The 18,959-nt window shown below is 37.2% G+C and overlaps 1 protein-coding gene across 1 annotated transcript in view; it reads right to left on the bottom strand.

The window, feature by feature from the left end:
• The window catches only part of TSPAN18 (tetraspanin 18), a 52,594-nt gene that overhangs the window by 16,732 nt on the left and 16,903 nt on the right, over window positions 1–18,959 (bottom strand). Inside the window, exon 4 of the mRNA XM_015831709.1 lies at window positions 14,167–14,241. Within this exon, the coding sequence (XP_015687195.1) occupies window positions 14,167–14,241 (75 nt within the window). The remainder of the gene's footprint in view (window positions 1–14,166; window positions 14,242–18,959) is intronic.

Genomic DNA, 18,959 nt, shown 5'->3' with positions numbered 1-18,959 from the left:
CCAGGGGGAGAGCCTTCTCTGTCGGAGCACCCACCCTCTGGAACGAGCTGCCCCCAGAGATCCGGGTGATCCCGGATCTCCCCTCCTTCCGCCGCGCCCTTAAGACCTGGTTATTTCAGCAGGCAGGACTGGCCTAGGGGTATTTTAAAGGGGTTTTAAATTAAATTTTTAGTAGAAGCGGCCAAATTTAAATAGTTATCTTTAATCTTTTTAAATTTTGTATTGTATTATATCATTGTTTTAAACTGGCTGTAAGCCACCCTGAGTCCTCCGGGAGAAGGGCGGGGTATAAATTTAATAAAATCAAAATCAAATCAAAATCATCATTTCACAATTTTAGGTTCTGGTATCTCCAGGTAGATTCCTAACTTGGAGGTTCATAGTAAGTCAATACTGAATGTAATGGCCCAATCTTAGAGCTGCTTCTCATATTCCATGAAATTTTCTACTCCTGGCTGGATGTGACCTTAATTTCCCTTTTAAAATTTATTTAAAAGCTTGATGCATTTTCACTAAGCAGCATCCAAAGCAGTGTGAGTTTTAAATGTGAGGTATCCTCTCCTTTTTTTTTGCCTTAATCTCTATTTTTGCTGTAATTTTGAACATAAGCCAAAATACAAAATTAACAGTATATTCAGTAAAGCATATTTTTATTCTCCATACAAGAGACCAGTTTTGGAAATTGCTGACATTTTCATACAATTTTTCAAAATCATGATTTTTTGGAGACAAAGGCATTTTATTTAGCAGAACTGACCATATTTTACTTCTGTGGCTCTGCTATGTGCCTTTCAAACATCTTCATAAGAACTGGGAGCACATCCAAGCAAACTGGAGGACAAGGTTGCAAGTAAGAGCAAAGGAAGACGAAATTCCACTATTGCAGTGGACTTTCTTCAACGCTGCTTATAGAAACAAAGCTAGAAGTATTTATGATTGATCTGCCCAAATAACTATTGTTTTTTTTATTGCCATACAATTCCCTCTACAGTTATGTGCTCCATTGCAAATACACAAGTAAAACATGAAGTTGCAGTGCTAACATTTGAAAGATGTTATTAATTCCATCTTCAGGAGTTATAAAAAAAAATTGTCACCCATGAGTTGAGGATTAACTTCTGGCAACCACATGGACATGTGTAGCTATTTTGGAAATAACAGATGGTTTGCCATGGCTTTACTTCTAGGATGTAGGGTTGTTGAATTTTTTTTTGCTTCCTATTCTACAGGCCTATGATTTCTAGGTGAGATGACCCAGGGCATGGCACAGAGGCAATACAGTCAGCTGTCAGTTCAAACCTCCCCTTTATTGCTCCAAATGTTCCCACGTTTCTGGCAAGTCTCAGAACAAACAAACAAACACACACACACACACACACACACACACACACACACATTCAGCAGCCTCTAACTGCAAGTCATTTCAAAAGTTTTTAGATTAGAACAGCAATTTACTCAAGGCCAAGTAGATAATAAATAAAGGAACCTACATCAAAATCTAAGGAGTCTGTGGAAATAGGAGCTTGCCTGAGTAGTTTCAGAAGAGAAGCCAAAATTCAAACTGAAGTTTGGAACACCAAATCAAATTTGGGTTTACAAGTAGAAATCACAACATAGAACAAGAGATCAGAGAGTTGTTTCCAATGTTGGCAACGGCACATAAACCTCCAATAATTCAACATTTGTTCCCGAAAAATGCCCCTCCCTACATCGTCTCCTTAAGTCTCAGTCCCCTGGCCTACCTCGGCCTGCCCCTCCCCATATTCTGACGAATCCAACGATGCCTCCCCCTCAATCTCCATCGGCTCCAGTTCCAGCTCATCTTCCTCAGCAGATTCAGGCTCCAACCGGGGCATGACACTAGGTGATTTCCCATGCAAGTATTAATCACTACCTTCTTTACATTTGCTTTTTCCAGATCAGCCAAAACTAGCCAAGTGCTGAGACCTCTCTTAATCCAATGAAAATATAACACATTTTAACAAGCCTGGCAAGATATTTCCACATTCATAGCAAAAAAATGGAATGTACCTTAATAGTTCAGAATTAACAAGTTGTCTCTAGTGTAATGTTTGCCTTTTTTTTTTTTGAATCACACTGAGGGTCATTTTTATTTTTTAAAATTGTTTGCCTCGAACATTATTACTAAAATTAATGGCCCCTTCTGCAGACCCCATAGGAGTTGCTGAGGATATATGAAAGCTATACCTTAAACAACTTCAACAAGAGCAGCTCAATCACTCTAAACGGAAATGCTTATTAGTCAGACTGGACAAGAATAATTCCCCAGGGAAATAAGCCAGTTCCATCAGGCACCTTGGGGTTAGGAGGTGGCCATACACACACTCAAGCATTGTGTTTGCCTTTCCTTCTTTTGCATAATTTACGGAGCCTGGACTCCCAATCCTGTGGAGGCAGCCACCCAGATATTTTATTGATGTTTGTCTCTTTCTTAAGTGCAGACTTTGAAACTAATATTACAGTTGGTAAGAGTCCCAGTTGGCTTCCTCTGACCAGTTCTAAACAAAAGAGCTATTTGAATATAAAGTGAAACCTTTATTTTGACAGGCAGGATCCCAATGGAAAAGTTGGAGGGTGGTATGTGTGATTTTTATGAGATTTGATCTATACAAAGCCCAATGCTGGAACTGTACTGTCAGGAAAATATTCCATTCTTTTTGACTAGTAGAACATTTAAATTTGCTCTGTATATTTTACAAAGAAGGGTAATGGAGTTAATAGCCATTTGAGAAGGCTCAATAAAAAATGAAGTAAAAATCTGTAATACTGATTAACAATTGTTTTTCTTCTTTTTAGAATCTACAGTTAGACTAAGAAGGTTTTTGTTCATTGTGTTGTCAATGCACAAAGCTCTTGGATTCATGGGTGATTTTACTTAAGCTTTGGGTAATAATGACAGTGATTAGAAAATTAGCTGGATAGTTGACAGAATAGTTTATCAGCATCCTCTTTTCCTAGAGAGGTAGATTCCTGTGCCTTCTGGGTAGAAAGGCAGAATACATCTTCCTCCTCCATATAATGAAATAACAGAAAGTTAGAGTAGCGCCCCCCCCCCCCTTTATCGTAATAAGGTTAGTTCATCTCCATTTTCTTTGTTTTTCGTTTGTGTTAAAAATATAACACTACTACGACAACCGTTTGAAGGTCTCTAAATAATTCGTCGTTTACAAAGAAGGTGACTTCAGTGTCTAGTTACTGAACGACCGTTAGATGACCTTGTAGAAGTAATGTAGATATAGGTCCAGCAACTTGAGCAAAATAGTTAGCATAACGGAGAATACGAGCCTGACGTGATTGTTTGATATTCTCCATCCTGCCTAATGCAAGTATGTTAGGTACAAAATTTAAGAACATTTATTACTTTAAAGAGGCTACTAAAAGACCTCTTAACAAAAGGATTGCCTAATGTTGTTAATGTAAGGTAGTGTTATATTTGCTTTTTTTTTTAGTGTAAGCTTCTTTATTAAAAATATGCAATACATTTAAGTTAAGAAATAGCTTGATATCAATACCTGGGAAAATCCTGGAAAAGATAATTAAGGGGAGAATTTGTAAGCACCTAGAAATGAACATGGTGATTACTAGAAGCCAGCATGAGTTTGTTTAAAAAAAAAACCAATTAGGTCAGACAAAACTTCTTTGATAAAGTGACTAAATTAGTGGACCAGCAAAATGCTGTAGATATAGTGTATTTGGACTTCAGTAAGGCATTTAACAAAGTAGACCACTACCTTAATAAGATAGAAAAATGTGGGATAGACAGTACTACCACCAGAGGGATTTGCTGACCAACTGCACCCGATGTGTAGTCCTTGATAGAGCTGCGCCTACATGAAGGGAAGCCTGCAGTAATGTACCACAAGGTTCTGCCTTGGGCCCAGTATTCTTAAATATATGATCTAGATGAGGGGATAGAAGGGGAATTCATCAAATTTGCAGGTAACACCAAGCTGGGGGAGAATTACTAATACTTTGGAAGATAGACTCAAGATTTAGAAGGAACTTGACAGATTTGGGCATTGGGTCCTAACAAACAAGATGCAGTTCTGGGATGAGAAAAACAAGGTCCTGCACTTAGGCAGGAAAACCAAATGCAAAATGAGTGATATCTGGCTCAATAGTAGTAACTGTGAGAGAGACCACCATTTATGAGCTAAAAAGCAAAAAAGCCAATGTGGTCTTGGGCTGCATCAATAGAGGAATAACATCAAGATAATGAGAATTAATAATGCCACTTTATACTGCACTAGTGAGGCCACATATGGAATACTGCATTGAGTTCTGGTCATAAGATACAAAAATGATGTTGAGATCCTAGAAAGCATGCAGAGAAGAGCAACAAAGATGATAAAAGGTCTGCAAGGTAAATCATATGAGAGATGGTTGAGGGAGTTAGGTATATCTACACTATTGATGAGAACTGATAACTGTCTCCCAGTACTTGAGGAACTGTCACAGAGAAGAGGGAACTGACTTATTCTCCAAAGCATCAGAGAGCAGGACAAGAAGTAATGGGTAGAAACTTGTTAAAGAGAGATCCAGCCTGGAAGTAAGAAGAAATTTTCTGACAATGAGAACAATTAAGCAATGGAATAGCTTGCCTCCTGAGTTGTGGGTGTTCCATCATTGGAGATTTTCAAAAATAGACTGGACAACCATTTGACCACTATGGTATGAGGTCTCCTGCCTTGAGCAGGGGGTTGGACTAGAAGACCTCTGAGGTCCCCTCCAGCCCTCTGATTCTATGTTCTGTGTTCTAATATGCTCCCAATTATCTGCACAGAATTCTCACTTATTCATTGCTTCTCCCATTTCTAAAGAATCTGTGGCTGTAGCTTTGAGGTACGATTGTATTTGCCCTCTATAGCAATGCTTATTCTCTGTGAATACTTGCCTTCTACTGAAGTCTTATTGCTCTTACAACTTCTACTTAGTCAGAAGTGTTTTCTACTTATATGGTGGCAGCATGGAGCCCAAATTTGGGAGTCAGGATCCAGCATGTTGAATAATCAACAACCAAGCTGACATCTGCCATTGGCAAATTTTCGACCAAGACATTACAAATAAGCTATCTGGGCTAATAGCTGACAGCATATTACATGGGGCACAAATATAACCTGGGTGGAACTTTTATTTGAAGGAATCATAACTATGCTACTCATTGACAGGCCAATAATGTTCTTTTTAACAGATTTCTCCGCCACTGCCTCATTTTTTATTAATTATATTAAACCTATTTGGGGACCCATACTATAGTTTTGTGGATCTCAAACTAGTAAGTAATCATACCACAACTTTTTGAAATTATATGATGCATGAGATCTTGAAGAATTAGTTTTTTTTATCTGTTTCAATTTTATTTTAAACCTAGATTTGGGATTGACACATTTTTGGTCTTTTTATTAGAAAGTGAGTAAATATAGTTTCTAGTAGAGTTCTCAAGATCATACTATCCTTCTGGACCATCTGGCAGGTATAAATTAGGGAGGATGAACAGAAAAGTTTCATAATGAAGTGGCCAGTAAATAAAACAAATTAATGAATTAATGAATATAAAAGACCCCATTTCAAATTGTTGCAGTTCTAGTTTTCATTCAGCAGTAGTGGGAGACTGTTGTTGACAGCTTTGGCTATACTTCCCAAGTTATAACCATGAAAAAAAATCACCAGACAGTATCAGCACTATTGCTATTATGCAGATGACATAAAATTATTTCATTTTTCAGAGGAAATTGTCTCAGTGATTGCACTAACAAATTGGGTGCAGTGAATACTTTATCCTGTAAAATAAAAGCTGGCTCTCCCTCTTGCTGTTTTTCATCAAATACTGATAATCATTTTATTTCAGCAGGAATTTTTATTCTAATGTTTCTGTGTTTTGGCCTTTATTGCTGGCACTTTGAGTTGATTGCTTCATGTTATTCTTTTAATGTATTTAATTTTAATGTCTTATAAACTTCAGTGAATGGTGTTGCATCAGAAGCATGGGATACTCACCCACCCACTCAATAGAATGCTTTTTAACACAGAGGCATTCCTGATCCCCACTTTGGAAGACTATAAGAACATACAGAAGTGAAGGTCAGCTCAACCAGAAAGAATCCATGTTTCAGGCTTGCCCAGCAAATGACATTTTCTAGTGATCATGATGAATAATGATGTTAATGAACTATTTCATAATTACACAAGCCTACTACAGACCATCTGGAATCAAGGAGCTACAAGATACGTTTGGGTAATTGATTATTAACTTAAATAACCTTTCTGTTTACATTAATGGGGAAACCTGTGTTAATTACTGACATGTGCGTCTAATTCAGCAGCTCCCAACCTTTTCTATACCCCGCACCCCTAGAACGCTTCTGATATATTCTCGCACCCCTTACAAAAGTTCGAAATAACGGCAACGAATTATGCATAGACACTATAATTTTGAAAACCCAAGTTTTCACACTCCCTGGAATATCATCTCGCACCCCCGGTTGGGAACCCCTGCTCTAATTAATTGTGCTAGAGCTCAGAAATATATAGTGTTCAAGGGACAACTGTATTCAAGCTTGTTGTAGTGTTGCCAAACTTGGTGACTGTGACACCAAAGCAAAAATCCTAAGAGGAAAGGAAATACGTTCTCTATTAATGTATATTTGTGTGTGTCAGCTTGCCACCCAGATCTGATGACACACTTCATTGAAGTTGGAGAACACAGACTAAAGAACACCACCGACAGTTAATCAGTTGCCTTTAACAAGTGCTGTACAAGTAGAGAAAGATACCCACTACTTCCTTCCAGGTTTTCTCATTTCATTTCTTTATCGCCTTTTTATTTATAGTGCTACTATGAAAAGAGGAAAAACAGAGGAAATAAGTTGAGAAAGATTCCTCTGCCCAAATCTGCTACTGCCCAAAGATCAGCCCTATCTCTAAATGATTTAGGACATGGCAAGTCAGATTGGGGCTGTAGTAGAAAAAAAGCTATTGGCGAATGTAACCTTGAAAGGCAATCCAGATTATTCGATTCACACCAATATTTTGCTTTTTATTTCCACATATTTTATTATGACAGCGATAGGATTCTTTTAACGGAGAATTGAAATATCTCCTGAAGATATCTCTGCTCAGAGCAGAGATTACAGCTTTAAATTACTTCGTTGATCATAACCAGGAAAAAAAGAATTTATATTCAAGTATAGTCTGATTGAGATTGTTTCCCTATGAAGATAGCACTAAGTTGGAAGAATCAACTATTTCTCTGCTAAGCAATTATTACAAGTTTTTGTATAATAGGGAGAAGGATTTTGCAACTCTCTAAGACTACCCACATTGGGAAATACATTTCCCCCCCCAAGAGTATCCAATGTGATTTAGACTTGGTAGTAACAGAAATTCCATTTATTTTAATATGCTACACTTCTTAATGACATATCAGGATGATAAATGCTATACATTGAATACCTTTTACTGGAATTCCTATAATTCCTTTTCTATAGTGCTAGCTGTGTAAATCTATTATTTAAATGTTATTAAATGTTTAAATTGATTGCCATTTTCTTCCCTATGAGGCCTGATTTTGGTACATCCCGTACGTAGCCTATCAAAAAGAAATAAAACTGATTTCGAGCCTGGGAGTCTATTTCAGTACATATTTCATATCCAAGTTTTTGATGTAGTGACACTGACCTCTTTCATTAAAAACAAAACATTTCCTCCATTTGGTGTCACCCAGAGAAAACTTACAGAACGTCCAGCCACCCTGATCTTGAGAAGACCGGTTAAAAAGTTTATGAGTTGTAACCCATTTGGAAATCAGAGGCTAAGGGAAGCTGAGTTAAATCCTAAATCCTTGAAAGGATATACAGTATAGCCTGTTAGCATGAAATTCCAATTTGTCATCTTCCCGTTAGTTTCATTTTAAGAATTTGATTGGCCTGAGATAGTTTTGCTGATTGTTTTTCTATTAAGTACTGTGAAGTTGGCTGGAAGGGATTAAGATCTGGTTCACCGATAAGATGTCTGACATACAGAGCAGACAAAGGACCTACAGCAATTCATTTTTTTTCCCTGTAAACATACAGTGCAAGAATGGAAGATAAGGTGCTTCAACCGGAGCAGGTTTGCAAACTTAGTTTTCTTTTGTTTTGCTTTGAAAAACGAATTGAATATATACAGCACTGAGGAATATAAAACTACAGTGGTTATAACCAGTAGATCACAAATAGTGCCAAAGCACTCAAGCATCCAAGTTGCCTTGTGCTCACTTTCTAAGCATAATATTTTAATTGTTTCTCCTGTGCCTAGAGTAGCGATTGCATTATGAAAAATGATCACCAGGGCAGGGTTTGGAACAAGGAAGAAATTCCAGTGTAGCTCTGGCCTTTCCTGTTGTTGAATCCCATTCTTCTTAACCTTGCTCCAATTGAAATTTTCCATCTTGTTTTGTTTTCCTGCTGTGTTCCTGTACTCCACTAATTCAGTTATTTGAAACAGAGTCTCTGCTTGCCTGCTCCACTGACTGTCTCATTTGAAATCTCAGCAGAGCAGATCGCTCTCCTTCCCCGTTTGGGTTCTTAATCTCTTCTTTCCCCTCTGCTATTAATTATTCAATTCTAACTATATTATTTAACCCCATGTAGTGCTGTAAATATTTTGGCTGCAGGATGTTGCACAAGATGAAATTGTACTCCTCTGCAAAACAAGGAGAACTATGTTTATCAATTATTTCTTCCTCGGAGGGAGATGGGCTGTGTAGAGAGCAGCATTAACCATAATAACACAAGACAAGCTGGGAAGCCATTAAGAGCAGGCTGTGAAAATGCATCAACAAAAAACAGTGCAGTATTAAAAAAATAATTTCTCTACTTATCTGAGTATTTTAATGTTCTTTAAAGCAGATCTATTATTTCAAAGTACAATTAATTATCTTCCCTTTTCTATGGCTACCAGCATATTTTAGTGTGGCTACTTTAGACAGGGTGAATGAGTTTGTCTCCCTCCTCCTGGATAATTATTCCAATCCACTCTAAAATTTTATATACTTTCACAGGAAAATATGATTATTTAAAAAAAAATTGAACAGGAATAGCCCCAAACTATATGCACACACCATATGAAAACATAGAGATTCTTTATTGTGAGATTTTGGCCAATAAAAAATAATTAAAGTTGAATATTTGGAGGTGCCTAAGAGCTGTGGTACAGACACTGTACCTATCATTCTTTACAATATCATAAGAGGCTGGCTTTGACCATAATCCAAGGAAATGGTTTATATGATACAGGATACTGAAATGCTAATTAGGAGCTGATCACTCCAATCATCTCACCTCCATTCAATTTAACCAGGCATTGTGCTCCAGAATATTATCACTATAGTTACCATTATTGCTTGTTCCAGATTCTGTGGGTAAGTGCTCTGACACAGGACTACAATATATTCATACTAAGTGTTTGTTGTGCATTATTCTGAACTGAACTAATAATGTAAAGGGGACATTACGCCCCTTTTTTTGCACGAATATAAGCTTCGGCCTTAATTTACCCATCTTTTGTGTCAAAAACTAAAGAGTTGCTAATTACTGTGAGTTTTGTAAACAGGCATTAGACTGCTATTTATTTTTGGTTATTTCAAAATAACTTTTTTATTTAAAAAGAAATCAAGCATAATAGTTGGTAAAAACTGAAGTAACCCATTCCAAATGAATATGAAAGGTCATCTCATCTAGTATTTGGGCTAAAAAATCATGGGTCTATTAAATTCCAGATCTGGATTTAAAAATTCCAGATCTACCCTCATATATTCAGTTAAGCTAAAACTGGATTAACCATTAAGTACAATAAGCACCAAGGGAAGAGGAACACCACAGAGTTTTTTTTCCCCCAAACTATCCTGCCCTTAATTTTTTCACTGCCACACTTGAGTTTTTTGGGCTTTGTTTAGTAATTGTCCTTATCTGCCATGTTCAACTTTAACCTGTATTGTTAAGGAAGTTTTTTTTCTTTGGCATGGTGAATCACTAAACTTTAAATATTTGGTTTGAAGATATAAGCAGACATTGCATTTGTTTCTCTCTTGTGAAGTAGCATTTTCAGTTCCACTGATGGGGGTCACCATTTTTGGGATGTGCTTTAGACACCACTTGACCTTTACCCAGACATTCCAGAAGAAGACAAGGACAAACTACTTTTATACTATTGCCTGGAAAAGTCACAAGCAGTCAGTCTCAATTGCTCTTAAGTGGGTTGCTTTGAAAGATACATTAATGAGGAGTGTTACGGCCATTTCATTTGTTCAATTATATATAATTATAGTGAATATATACATTTACAATATCAGCAGTTTTTCAACCTGAAAAATACTGTATGTTGGAGTATCACTCTTAAAATTTCCCATTAAAAATAATAATTGAATGATCAGATGGGGAAAGCTGTGTCACGCCATTATAGTAATCTGATAAATTAAAGTTCCTATTCAACTGTGTACAAAGTGGATTGTAAGTGGTAGAATAAGATCTGCTTCCACACCAACCTACCAAGTGGCAGAACTATTTTCAAATCCCCTTCATCAAATTCTCCCATCAATGGAAAACAAATCATCTTGGCTGCCAAGCATTTTTGCTGCTTTGATGATTCATTCCCTAGAGGATTCACTCTGCAATCATTTTAATATCCTCTTTTATGTTCTTTTTATTTTCTTAAGACTTAATGTTCCTCTGCCTAATCACAACTATGAAATCTACAAAGCATTTGAAAATGTTTCCCTGGCTACCCCACTTATACCTTGGCATGTTAAAGTACTCAAACCAACTAGACCAGGGGTAGGCAACCTTGGCTCTTTTATGACTCGTGGACGTCAACTCCCAGAATTCCTGAGCCAGCATGGCTGGCTCAGGAATTCTGGGAGTCGAAGTCCACGAGTCATAAAAGAGCCAAGGTTGCCTACCCCCGAACTAGACCTTTCTTTGAAATGTAATCTGCAGCTGCTAGGATTCTTGAACCAGATGCTGTGCCCAACCCCACGCATATAACTACATATATTTATCCTGTAATAAAGGGCAGATCTACTTGCTACCATCAAAGGTGATCTTGATTTAATTATTTGTTTGGCTGGGTTGGTGCTCCTGTCCATATATTGCAACAAATTCAGAACTGCTTTCTCTGAATTTGACTGCTACCAATTCCTGCTACCACAGGAATGCATCCCTCAACTCTGCCCCTCTCCACTGATTTGTGCGCATGTGTGGCTATCTATGCATGTATCTGGGTTGGTCATATTCAAAGATATAATTTGACAGATTACATGTGTGGTTTTCTCTTGCTGTGAGGTCTCCCACTTGTGTCTCCTAAAGGAATGTCACTAATTCAGAAAATAGAGACTGGATTGACCATAGCAGATTTGCTCAGGAAGTGATCGTTATTTATAGAGCAGTCACTGTCACTGCAGTCTTGTTTCTCTCTTTGTCTCCATTGTTCAGAAAGAGAAAGCCTTTAAACTGTTTACAAAGCATTAGTCTTTTCCTTCTTTTTCAACTATGGGACCATCAAAGGAGGCCTTCTGTGCTTTTAATCTTTGGAAAGATATGGCTGTTATGATATTTGTTCTGCACTTCTCACATCTTTCTTTAAGACCTCTATTAAAATTTAGAAATGGGGTTTCATTGGGACAATAAAATCCATGTAAAATTCTTCTACAGGAATAAGAGTAATTTCCAGCTTTATTTTTGCATCCAGCGCATTTCCTGTCAATTCCTGCAGCCAGATCTGACCAGCATGCATGCCAACTCAGTTAGCAATTAATGCTTTGGTGACCTAATAATAAACATCAACATTAGCAAAAACAGGATATAGGCCAGGCAAGAGACAGAGATAGAGGAAAAGAGATGAACTACAAAGGGAGGGAAAGAAGCAAACAGTTTAGTAATCTCAGAACTCACAAAACCCCTGGAAATAATAGAGTGGTTAATTAGCATGGCTAGTCTCAGTGGCAGTAGAATAGGGATAGAAAACAGAATCATGAGATGTTCTCTCCTCTATTCTGCTTTATAAGGAGAATAATTTGTGGTATAGCACTAATATATTCTGCTCACCATGAGCTTAGTTCTGCTACCCATGAGCTTTGTTTTACCTATTCTCTTGTGAGATATTCTCCCTTAGTTTGCTCTTGCCTACTTTCCTTTTTTTTCCCCCTGCTATTTGCAAATGTTTAGTCATGTAAATGTAGTGGACTGTTTTTTGAAACATGGTCAATTACCCAACTAATAAAAGTCTACAGCAGTGATGGCGAACCTATGGCACGGGTGCCAGAGGCGGCACTCGGAGCCCTCTCTGTGGGAACACGTGCTGTTGCCCCAGCCTTACTTCCGCTCGCAACCCCCTCACCAGCAGCCCTCCTGGAGGAGAGTCACCCCCGAGCGTGGCCCATGCGGAGCAGCGCAGCCAAGGACATGGCAGCCAGGCAGCATAGACAAGATTCTGCCCTCGCGGCGGGCCCTGGAGGTGATGAGTGGCCCCGCAGGCAGGCAGGGTGGGGCAGAGTGGGGATGGAGCGGGGCCGGGGCCAGTTTTTGGGCACTCAGTCTCTAAAAGGTTCGCCATCACTGGTCTACAGTATATTTGTCCCAGGAACAACCAAAATCGATACAATGCTTAATAGAAAATTGGATAAATATATTGCTGCAAATCCAGCTGCTATAGTAGATGAGGAAGAAAAACAATAAAAGCACCAGGTCAGACACAGGTCTCCTAAAGTGGTTTTGCAACATAGAAAAAGCTAAGACAAATATTCAGCTGGGACCTTTTTCCCAATTAGGTCCTACAGGACAAGTAGCTAAAAGCCAAGTAGAGAGTATAGTTTAAATGAATATCCACCATTGTCTTACTCTTGAGAAATAACCCACAGATTGTTTGGCCATAACTCTTAGTTCTTTTCTTTCCCACTTATTCTCACACTCACAGTCTCAATTTTTTTAAAATCCCATCAAATATTCTATTATGCAAGTTATCTTTTTCCTATTTATTTAATACCACAAAGTAATCTGGGTAACTGAGAATTTAAAAAAGGGAAAACCACAGAAATAGCAGACTGAATTCATTGTTTCCTTTTATTTCATGAGAGTAGATACTATTTCTACTCTTACTCATAATTCTACTCAATAATGATCAAGAAAAAAAACCCAACAATTTCAATCTCCTCCCCCCCCCCCGCCATAAGCTTGACATCTTTTTTGTCCAACAACATTTGCCATGGGACTAGTGGACAGATAAACATTACAGAGCAAAATAAGCTGATTAAATTTATTTAATTTGTCACACACTATCAAAAGAAGTTTGGAGTGGGTGGGATAAACATGTAATTTTTTCTGCATCCAATTATTTCTTAGAGCAAATACAATGATGAAATGAGCCCAAGCAGAGGAATCATCCAATATAAAGCTCTGCTAGATTTGTAATGACAAGAGGAAAAGATTTGCATTTTATTCATTCATTTACATTTTTCAAATATATGCCTTTTTCATAATTACTAACATTGCATAAAAATATACTGTTTTCCTTTTTCTTTCATTGGTAAAATCTCTCTCAGTGAGACTGTGCCCATTTAGCTTCAGGATTGATATGCTGTGGTTTTTTTTTGTTTGTTTGTTTTACTAATGTCAGGAAAATATCTGGAAATTTAGACTCTCTACCAATCTCACACTTCTGCTAGAGAAGCAACAATCTCAGCAGTTCTCCCAGATCTACAGAGAGTCCATCTAAGGACACTAGTGTCCATTTCCAAGATGGGATCTCTCTGCATTCAGTTGGGAAAGTCCAACTTATCATATGGCCCTTGGAATGCTCTCCCAGAGATCATAGATTTGCACCCTTAAAATCTCAAACCACTAGTTTAATCCCTAAATTCTCAAAATAAAGCTAATTCAATTTTAAAGATGAACTTTTCCTGAAAAGCAGGCTCTGTCTTCTACCAATAAAGCATCAATGCATGACCCAAGCTGTGTTTGTTTACTTTCAATGGGTGGTTTCAAACTGCTTAGACTAAATGGAAATAATTTAGCATCCTGAACAAAGGACGGCTCAGCAAATTTATAAAGTAGAAGTCCAACTGAATATAATTCTGCAGATTCCTAAAGAACATTCCATTATCATCATACTCACATTTTCTCTAAAGATAAATGCCAAGATTGCAGCCGAGAGTTCTGCCAGGAAGATTAGCAAAATAAACATGAAGAACTGAAAGAGAGAGAAAAAAGAATAAGAAACACACATTATTGTTTATCTAGAGTGAACATCTGACTCAACGTTTAATAAAATAATAGAAAGAATAGGTCAAACTGACTAAAGCAACATTTAGAAATTGACAGCTAGGGTGGAACAAATTTGCTAAATATTTAGCTTAAGAAAATTAGTAGAAAATGTCAAATTCCCAGAATTGGGGGATTGTTTGATGCACTATTAAAGCTGAGATATATGCTACTTTTTACTTGGCATGTACTTCATTGTTCATAACCGGTTATTCCACTGCCATTATGACCAATCACTTGGATTTATGAAGTCCATAACCAACAATACTTCTGGGCCATCTGACAACTCTTCACCTACTCTGCATCACATATCATTATTTGGCAAACATGTGCCAGCCTTTTGTAAGTATCTGGTGCCTGCTCGGACTGTAACACCCAAAATTCTGCAGCTAATCCAGCTTTCAGAGGTCAAGTTTCTCCACTGCTTTAAAGGTCACATTAAAGATGTGGGGCTTTAATGTTTTGACTCATTATAGCAGCAATATTACTTTTTTTCAGGCTCATAAAGAAACCTGGGAAAAAAACATAAAAAAGGGAATAGACATTACAATAAAAGAGGGGGGGGGGAATTAAGTGCTAAGTAGTAAGTTTTTCTTTTGCCGAAAGTCTATCAGAAAATTTGTTCCCTTTCTAGGAACACTGTGGGGGAAAAAAAAACCTACAAAAAGATGCTAAAGTTTAAATTGCTATGTGCCACGCATAGGGTCTCTTGCTGCTGATAGAACTAAAATTAAAATTAAAAAACAGGCCAGCCTATTTTGTACATGGCATGGAAAGAGAACATCTCCCACCTCACAAAAGGCTGCAAAGTGGCTTAGGTACGAAACTACAACATTTTAGATGGTACCTTTGTTTAATTCCTGCATGACGAATGAGAGAGGGAGATTATAGAAACCAGAGGTGTCAATTGGAGGAGTCATACAAAATAAAATTGCACTGCAAACTAAGTCCAATGTCTTTTATAATGCTTGGTGATGTTGCAAGGTTCAAGATGCTGGTAATGTACTATAAAGCTGTGCACGGTATGGGGACAGGTTATTTCAGGGAACTACCTCTCCTTGGTTACATCTATTTGTCCCATTAGGACTGGCAGAAGAGCATGTTGCTGGTCCTTCTACTAAGAAATGTCATCTGATAGCACCCAGGAGAAAAGGCTTTCCCTGCCACAGCATCTGCTCTTTGGAACATCATTCCCCCAAGGTTAAACTGCTCATGACCCTGCTGGCCTTTTGGAAGGATCTGAAGACATGGCTTTGCCATTGTGGTTGAGGATACAATGGTGGTCTGGGGCCTATTAGCTGCTTGTATTGTCATTTTATGGATTGTACACACCCATAGGTTAAATTCTATCTGTTTTAATGGTTTTTTTAAAAATAGTTTTAATTTTGGTTGTTATACAATAACTGTTTGCTTTTGTTTTTAAGTCTGTGAACCACTCAGCATCACATGTATGAAATGCAGCTATATAAATAGAACAAAAACAAACAAACAGACAAACATTCAAAAAGAGTAAAACTTAAGGTGCAATGGCACAATAGTTATTGTAATGAAAACTTCAGCTCCTGCAGACTTGTATTTGTCTGAAATACACAGCAGGCTTTATCCCCATGGAAGGTTAGAAAAAAGGATTACAGGAACTTTCTTTACATACAAAAATCAGTTAACAATTTTTTTAAAGGTCCTTGTATAATAACTTGCCTTTAACTTTGTTCAAAAATTAAAACTGGGAATTTGCCATGATTATCAATCTGAATCTGAATATTTGGATTTAACCCTCAGATGAATTAAATAGGCTTCAAAGTCCTCCAATTGAACTTGCTTTTATTATTTATTTATTAAATCAAATTGCTGACCTGGAATCCAAAGATGAAAAATTGTGGTCAGGGCACCTGTCACCTTTGGATCTGTTGAATGTTCAAGAAATTGTTCCCACATTTTTATGATTAATTGTGGATGTTCCGTCATCGAAGTTTTGATATACCGTATTTTCCGGCGTATAAGACGACTTTCTAAACCCTGAAAATCTTCTCAAAAGTCGGGGGTCGTCTTATACGCCCAGTCGTCTTATACGCTGGAAAATACGGGTATTCTATTTTATTCCGTTACACATGTGGTTTGACATATTACTCATCAAGTTTTCTCTCCCCCCCTCTCTCGCTCAAACTCTATATTTTAACTGGAAAAGTTGGGGGTCGTCTTATACGCCCAGTCGTCTTATATGCCGGAAAATACGGTACATATTTTCTGACACATATTTTTTGTCTAATTATCTAAGTATTTTTTTTAGGTGCATGTTCACACTTGTATATGAAAAATAAAACTGTCTTAAATATGAGATGGAGCAAATAGCATTGGTTGCTTTTTTATTTCTTACTTATTGTTGCAGATAGAATAAATTGGACTTTTTTAAAGAGCATGCTAGGATTGGCATCTTCTTAGTGATGAAATTGTTTTGTAGATTTGAAAAATTCATAGACAGAGTGGAATGCACTGCATTATCAAAGAGTTTAAAATATTGTTAGGTTATTCCATGGGCTGACTTATTTTTTTTCTAGGAACCCTTGCAGTTTATTTTTTTTAAACGAGTCCAACTGCTAGAAAAGCTTTAGGGTCTATGAAGTACAAGATATATTTCATTCAACTGCAACATTTTTTTTATAAAAACATAATGTGAGAAATAATCTCTATACTAAAAGAAATTTAAGAACTTCCCTTGGGGATGCATGTTTCTCTCATCTCTCAACTGTGCTGTACACTTTCCTTGAATTTATATTTGACTTGAAAGCTTCAGGCATTTATTATGTATCACTGAGAAATCTCTCCTGGGAAGCCTCTGATTCATCTATATTTGAAAACTTTGTAGGAGGACGTGGATTTTAATTAGCCCATGAAAATAACACCTTTCCCCTAATTAAGATATAGATAACAACCATTCCACCCAAGTCATTTTTTTTTCATGGCCCCCACACTTAATCATTTCCCAGCTTCAGTTCTTTGTTACAGTACCTTTTTTTTCCTGGAAGAAAATGCTATTTTGCACGCTCTTGACAAACACTGATATATAGCACTTTTCCCACCCTGCATATCTAAGATGAAACTAGGCATGAATAGCCAAATGAATGAAAAAGTCAGTTTTTACATGAATACTCAACTTTTTGGATGGGGAAGCATGCAGTTCATGTAGTATAAAGTAACATGGTATATTGCCTTTGCCAAATTGTGGCAATGTGGCTGTTTTTGCGCTCTGCTCATGGAGCGAGTTACCGGTCTACCCACCCTAATTGGCCGTATTGTTTCTAGCTGTCCCGCATCAGTCCGTGTTCCTAGAATCAGGAATCATAAGTGGAGGACTATCTGTAGTCACAGGGATCTTCTGTTAGGCACCTTCTGAGCATAATAAGAGCCAAAATGGTGGGGGAGATAATTGCCTCTTTCTCAGAAAACCTGGATCACTTTCAGCCTGAGCCACAAGAAAATAAAATATGGAAACTGGTGAATGGTGGCACAAGTTTTGTGGATGCTATCTAATGTCGAAATGATTTGTCTTTGCAGGCAGTGAGCAAATCAAAATTCAAAAATAGAAAAGACTGCTACATCTTCATGTTGGTATATCTTCAATTTGATATTTTTTTCTTCTGTCACAGAATTTCTTGGAACGTGTCAAGGGTCTACTTATTAAACCTGATTGTGAAGCTCAGATCTTCTTGATCAAGTTGGTTGAGATATGGATGCATCCAACCCCTCAGAAAGATTGAATCCATAGAGTTAAGCAACACTGGAAGTCCGGGGCATAATTACAGCCTCCTGGGAGTTTTTCTTCCTCAAAACTCTAAGTTGGCAAAGCATCTCTTTATTCTTTAGCTACAGGGCCGATGATAAAACACAAGTTTTCTTCCAAGAAAAGTAATACCGATGTTAGGTTACAAATTAGGATGAGTGAATCAAAGGTGGAAATGAAAATAGAACTGGCTATATAGATAAGATCTCGTGTGCTGGGCTTTTGTGAAAGTTCTTGTTCAGGTGTTATAGGAAACTATTGACTCATATTTTGTGAATGATCTTCAACTCCTTTCCATTCCATTTTTTATGCAGTTGATAATATGAGATTGAAAAGATATACTTGATATTTATAAATACACTTAATTGTTTTCCACAGCTTAACTATTCCTTTTCTTAGTTTAAACGTTTTAAATAACTCAACAAATTATTCAAAGAACTTTGACTATTGCACGAATTTAAAATATAAAGCATGATATTAAAATAATTTGAAATAAGCCAAGCTTTCATTATATCTGCACTCATGGAGAAGACAGCTGTTTAAATTGTGATTTATCAATCCTGATTTATTTTGAACCAAGTTTCAGAAATATTCCATCTGGCAACATATACTTTTCTTTTTATATTCCTTTTTTCATCCCAAAGGAAAATAATTTAGATTATTTTCATTTGGGATGAAAAAGCCTTAAAATTAAATGGCATAATAGGAGTAACAAAAAAGGAGTCCCTCTCTGAGGGAGATGAGTGGTTCAAAAATGAGTGGTTCAAAAATGTGAAATTTAAAATAAAATAAATTGCAGTGGGAGGGGGGGGGAGGTTCCCCTTAGGTCAGGACCAGCCATGTCTGGGGGTTGCGGTGTAGAAAGGGTG

The sequence above is a fragment of the Protobothrops mucrosquamatus genome, unplaced genomic scaffold (genome assembly GCF_001527695.2).
Source record: "Protobothrops mucrosquamatus isolate PMUCROS unplaced genomic scaffold, P.Mucros_1.0 scaffold_277, whole genome shotgun sequence".
Lineage (NCBI taxonomy): Eukaryota > Metazoa > Chordata > Lepidosauria > Squamata > Viperidae > Protobothrops > Protobothrops mucrosquamatus.
This window is presented reverse-complemented; position numbering and strand designations above follow the sequence as displayed.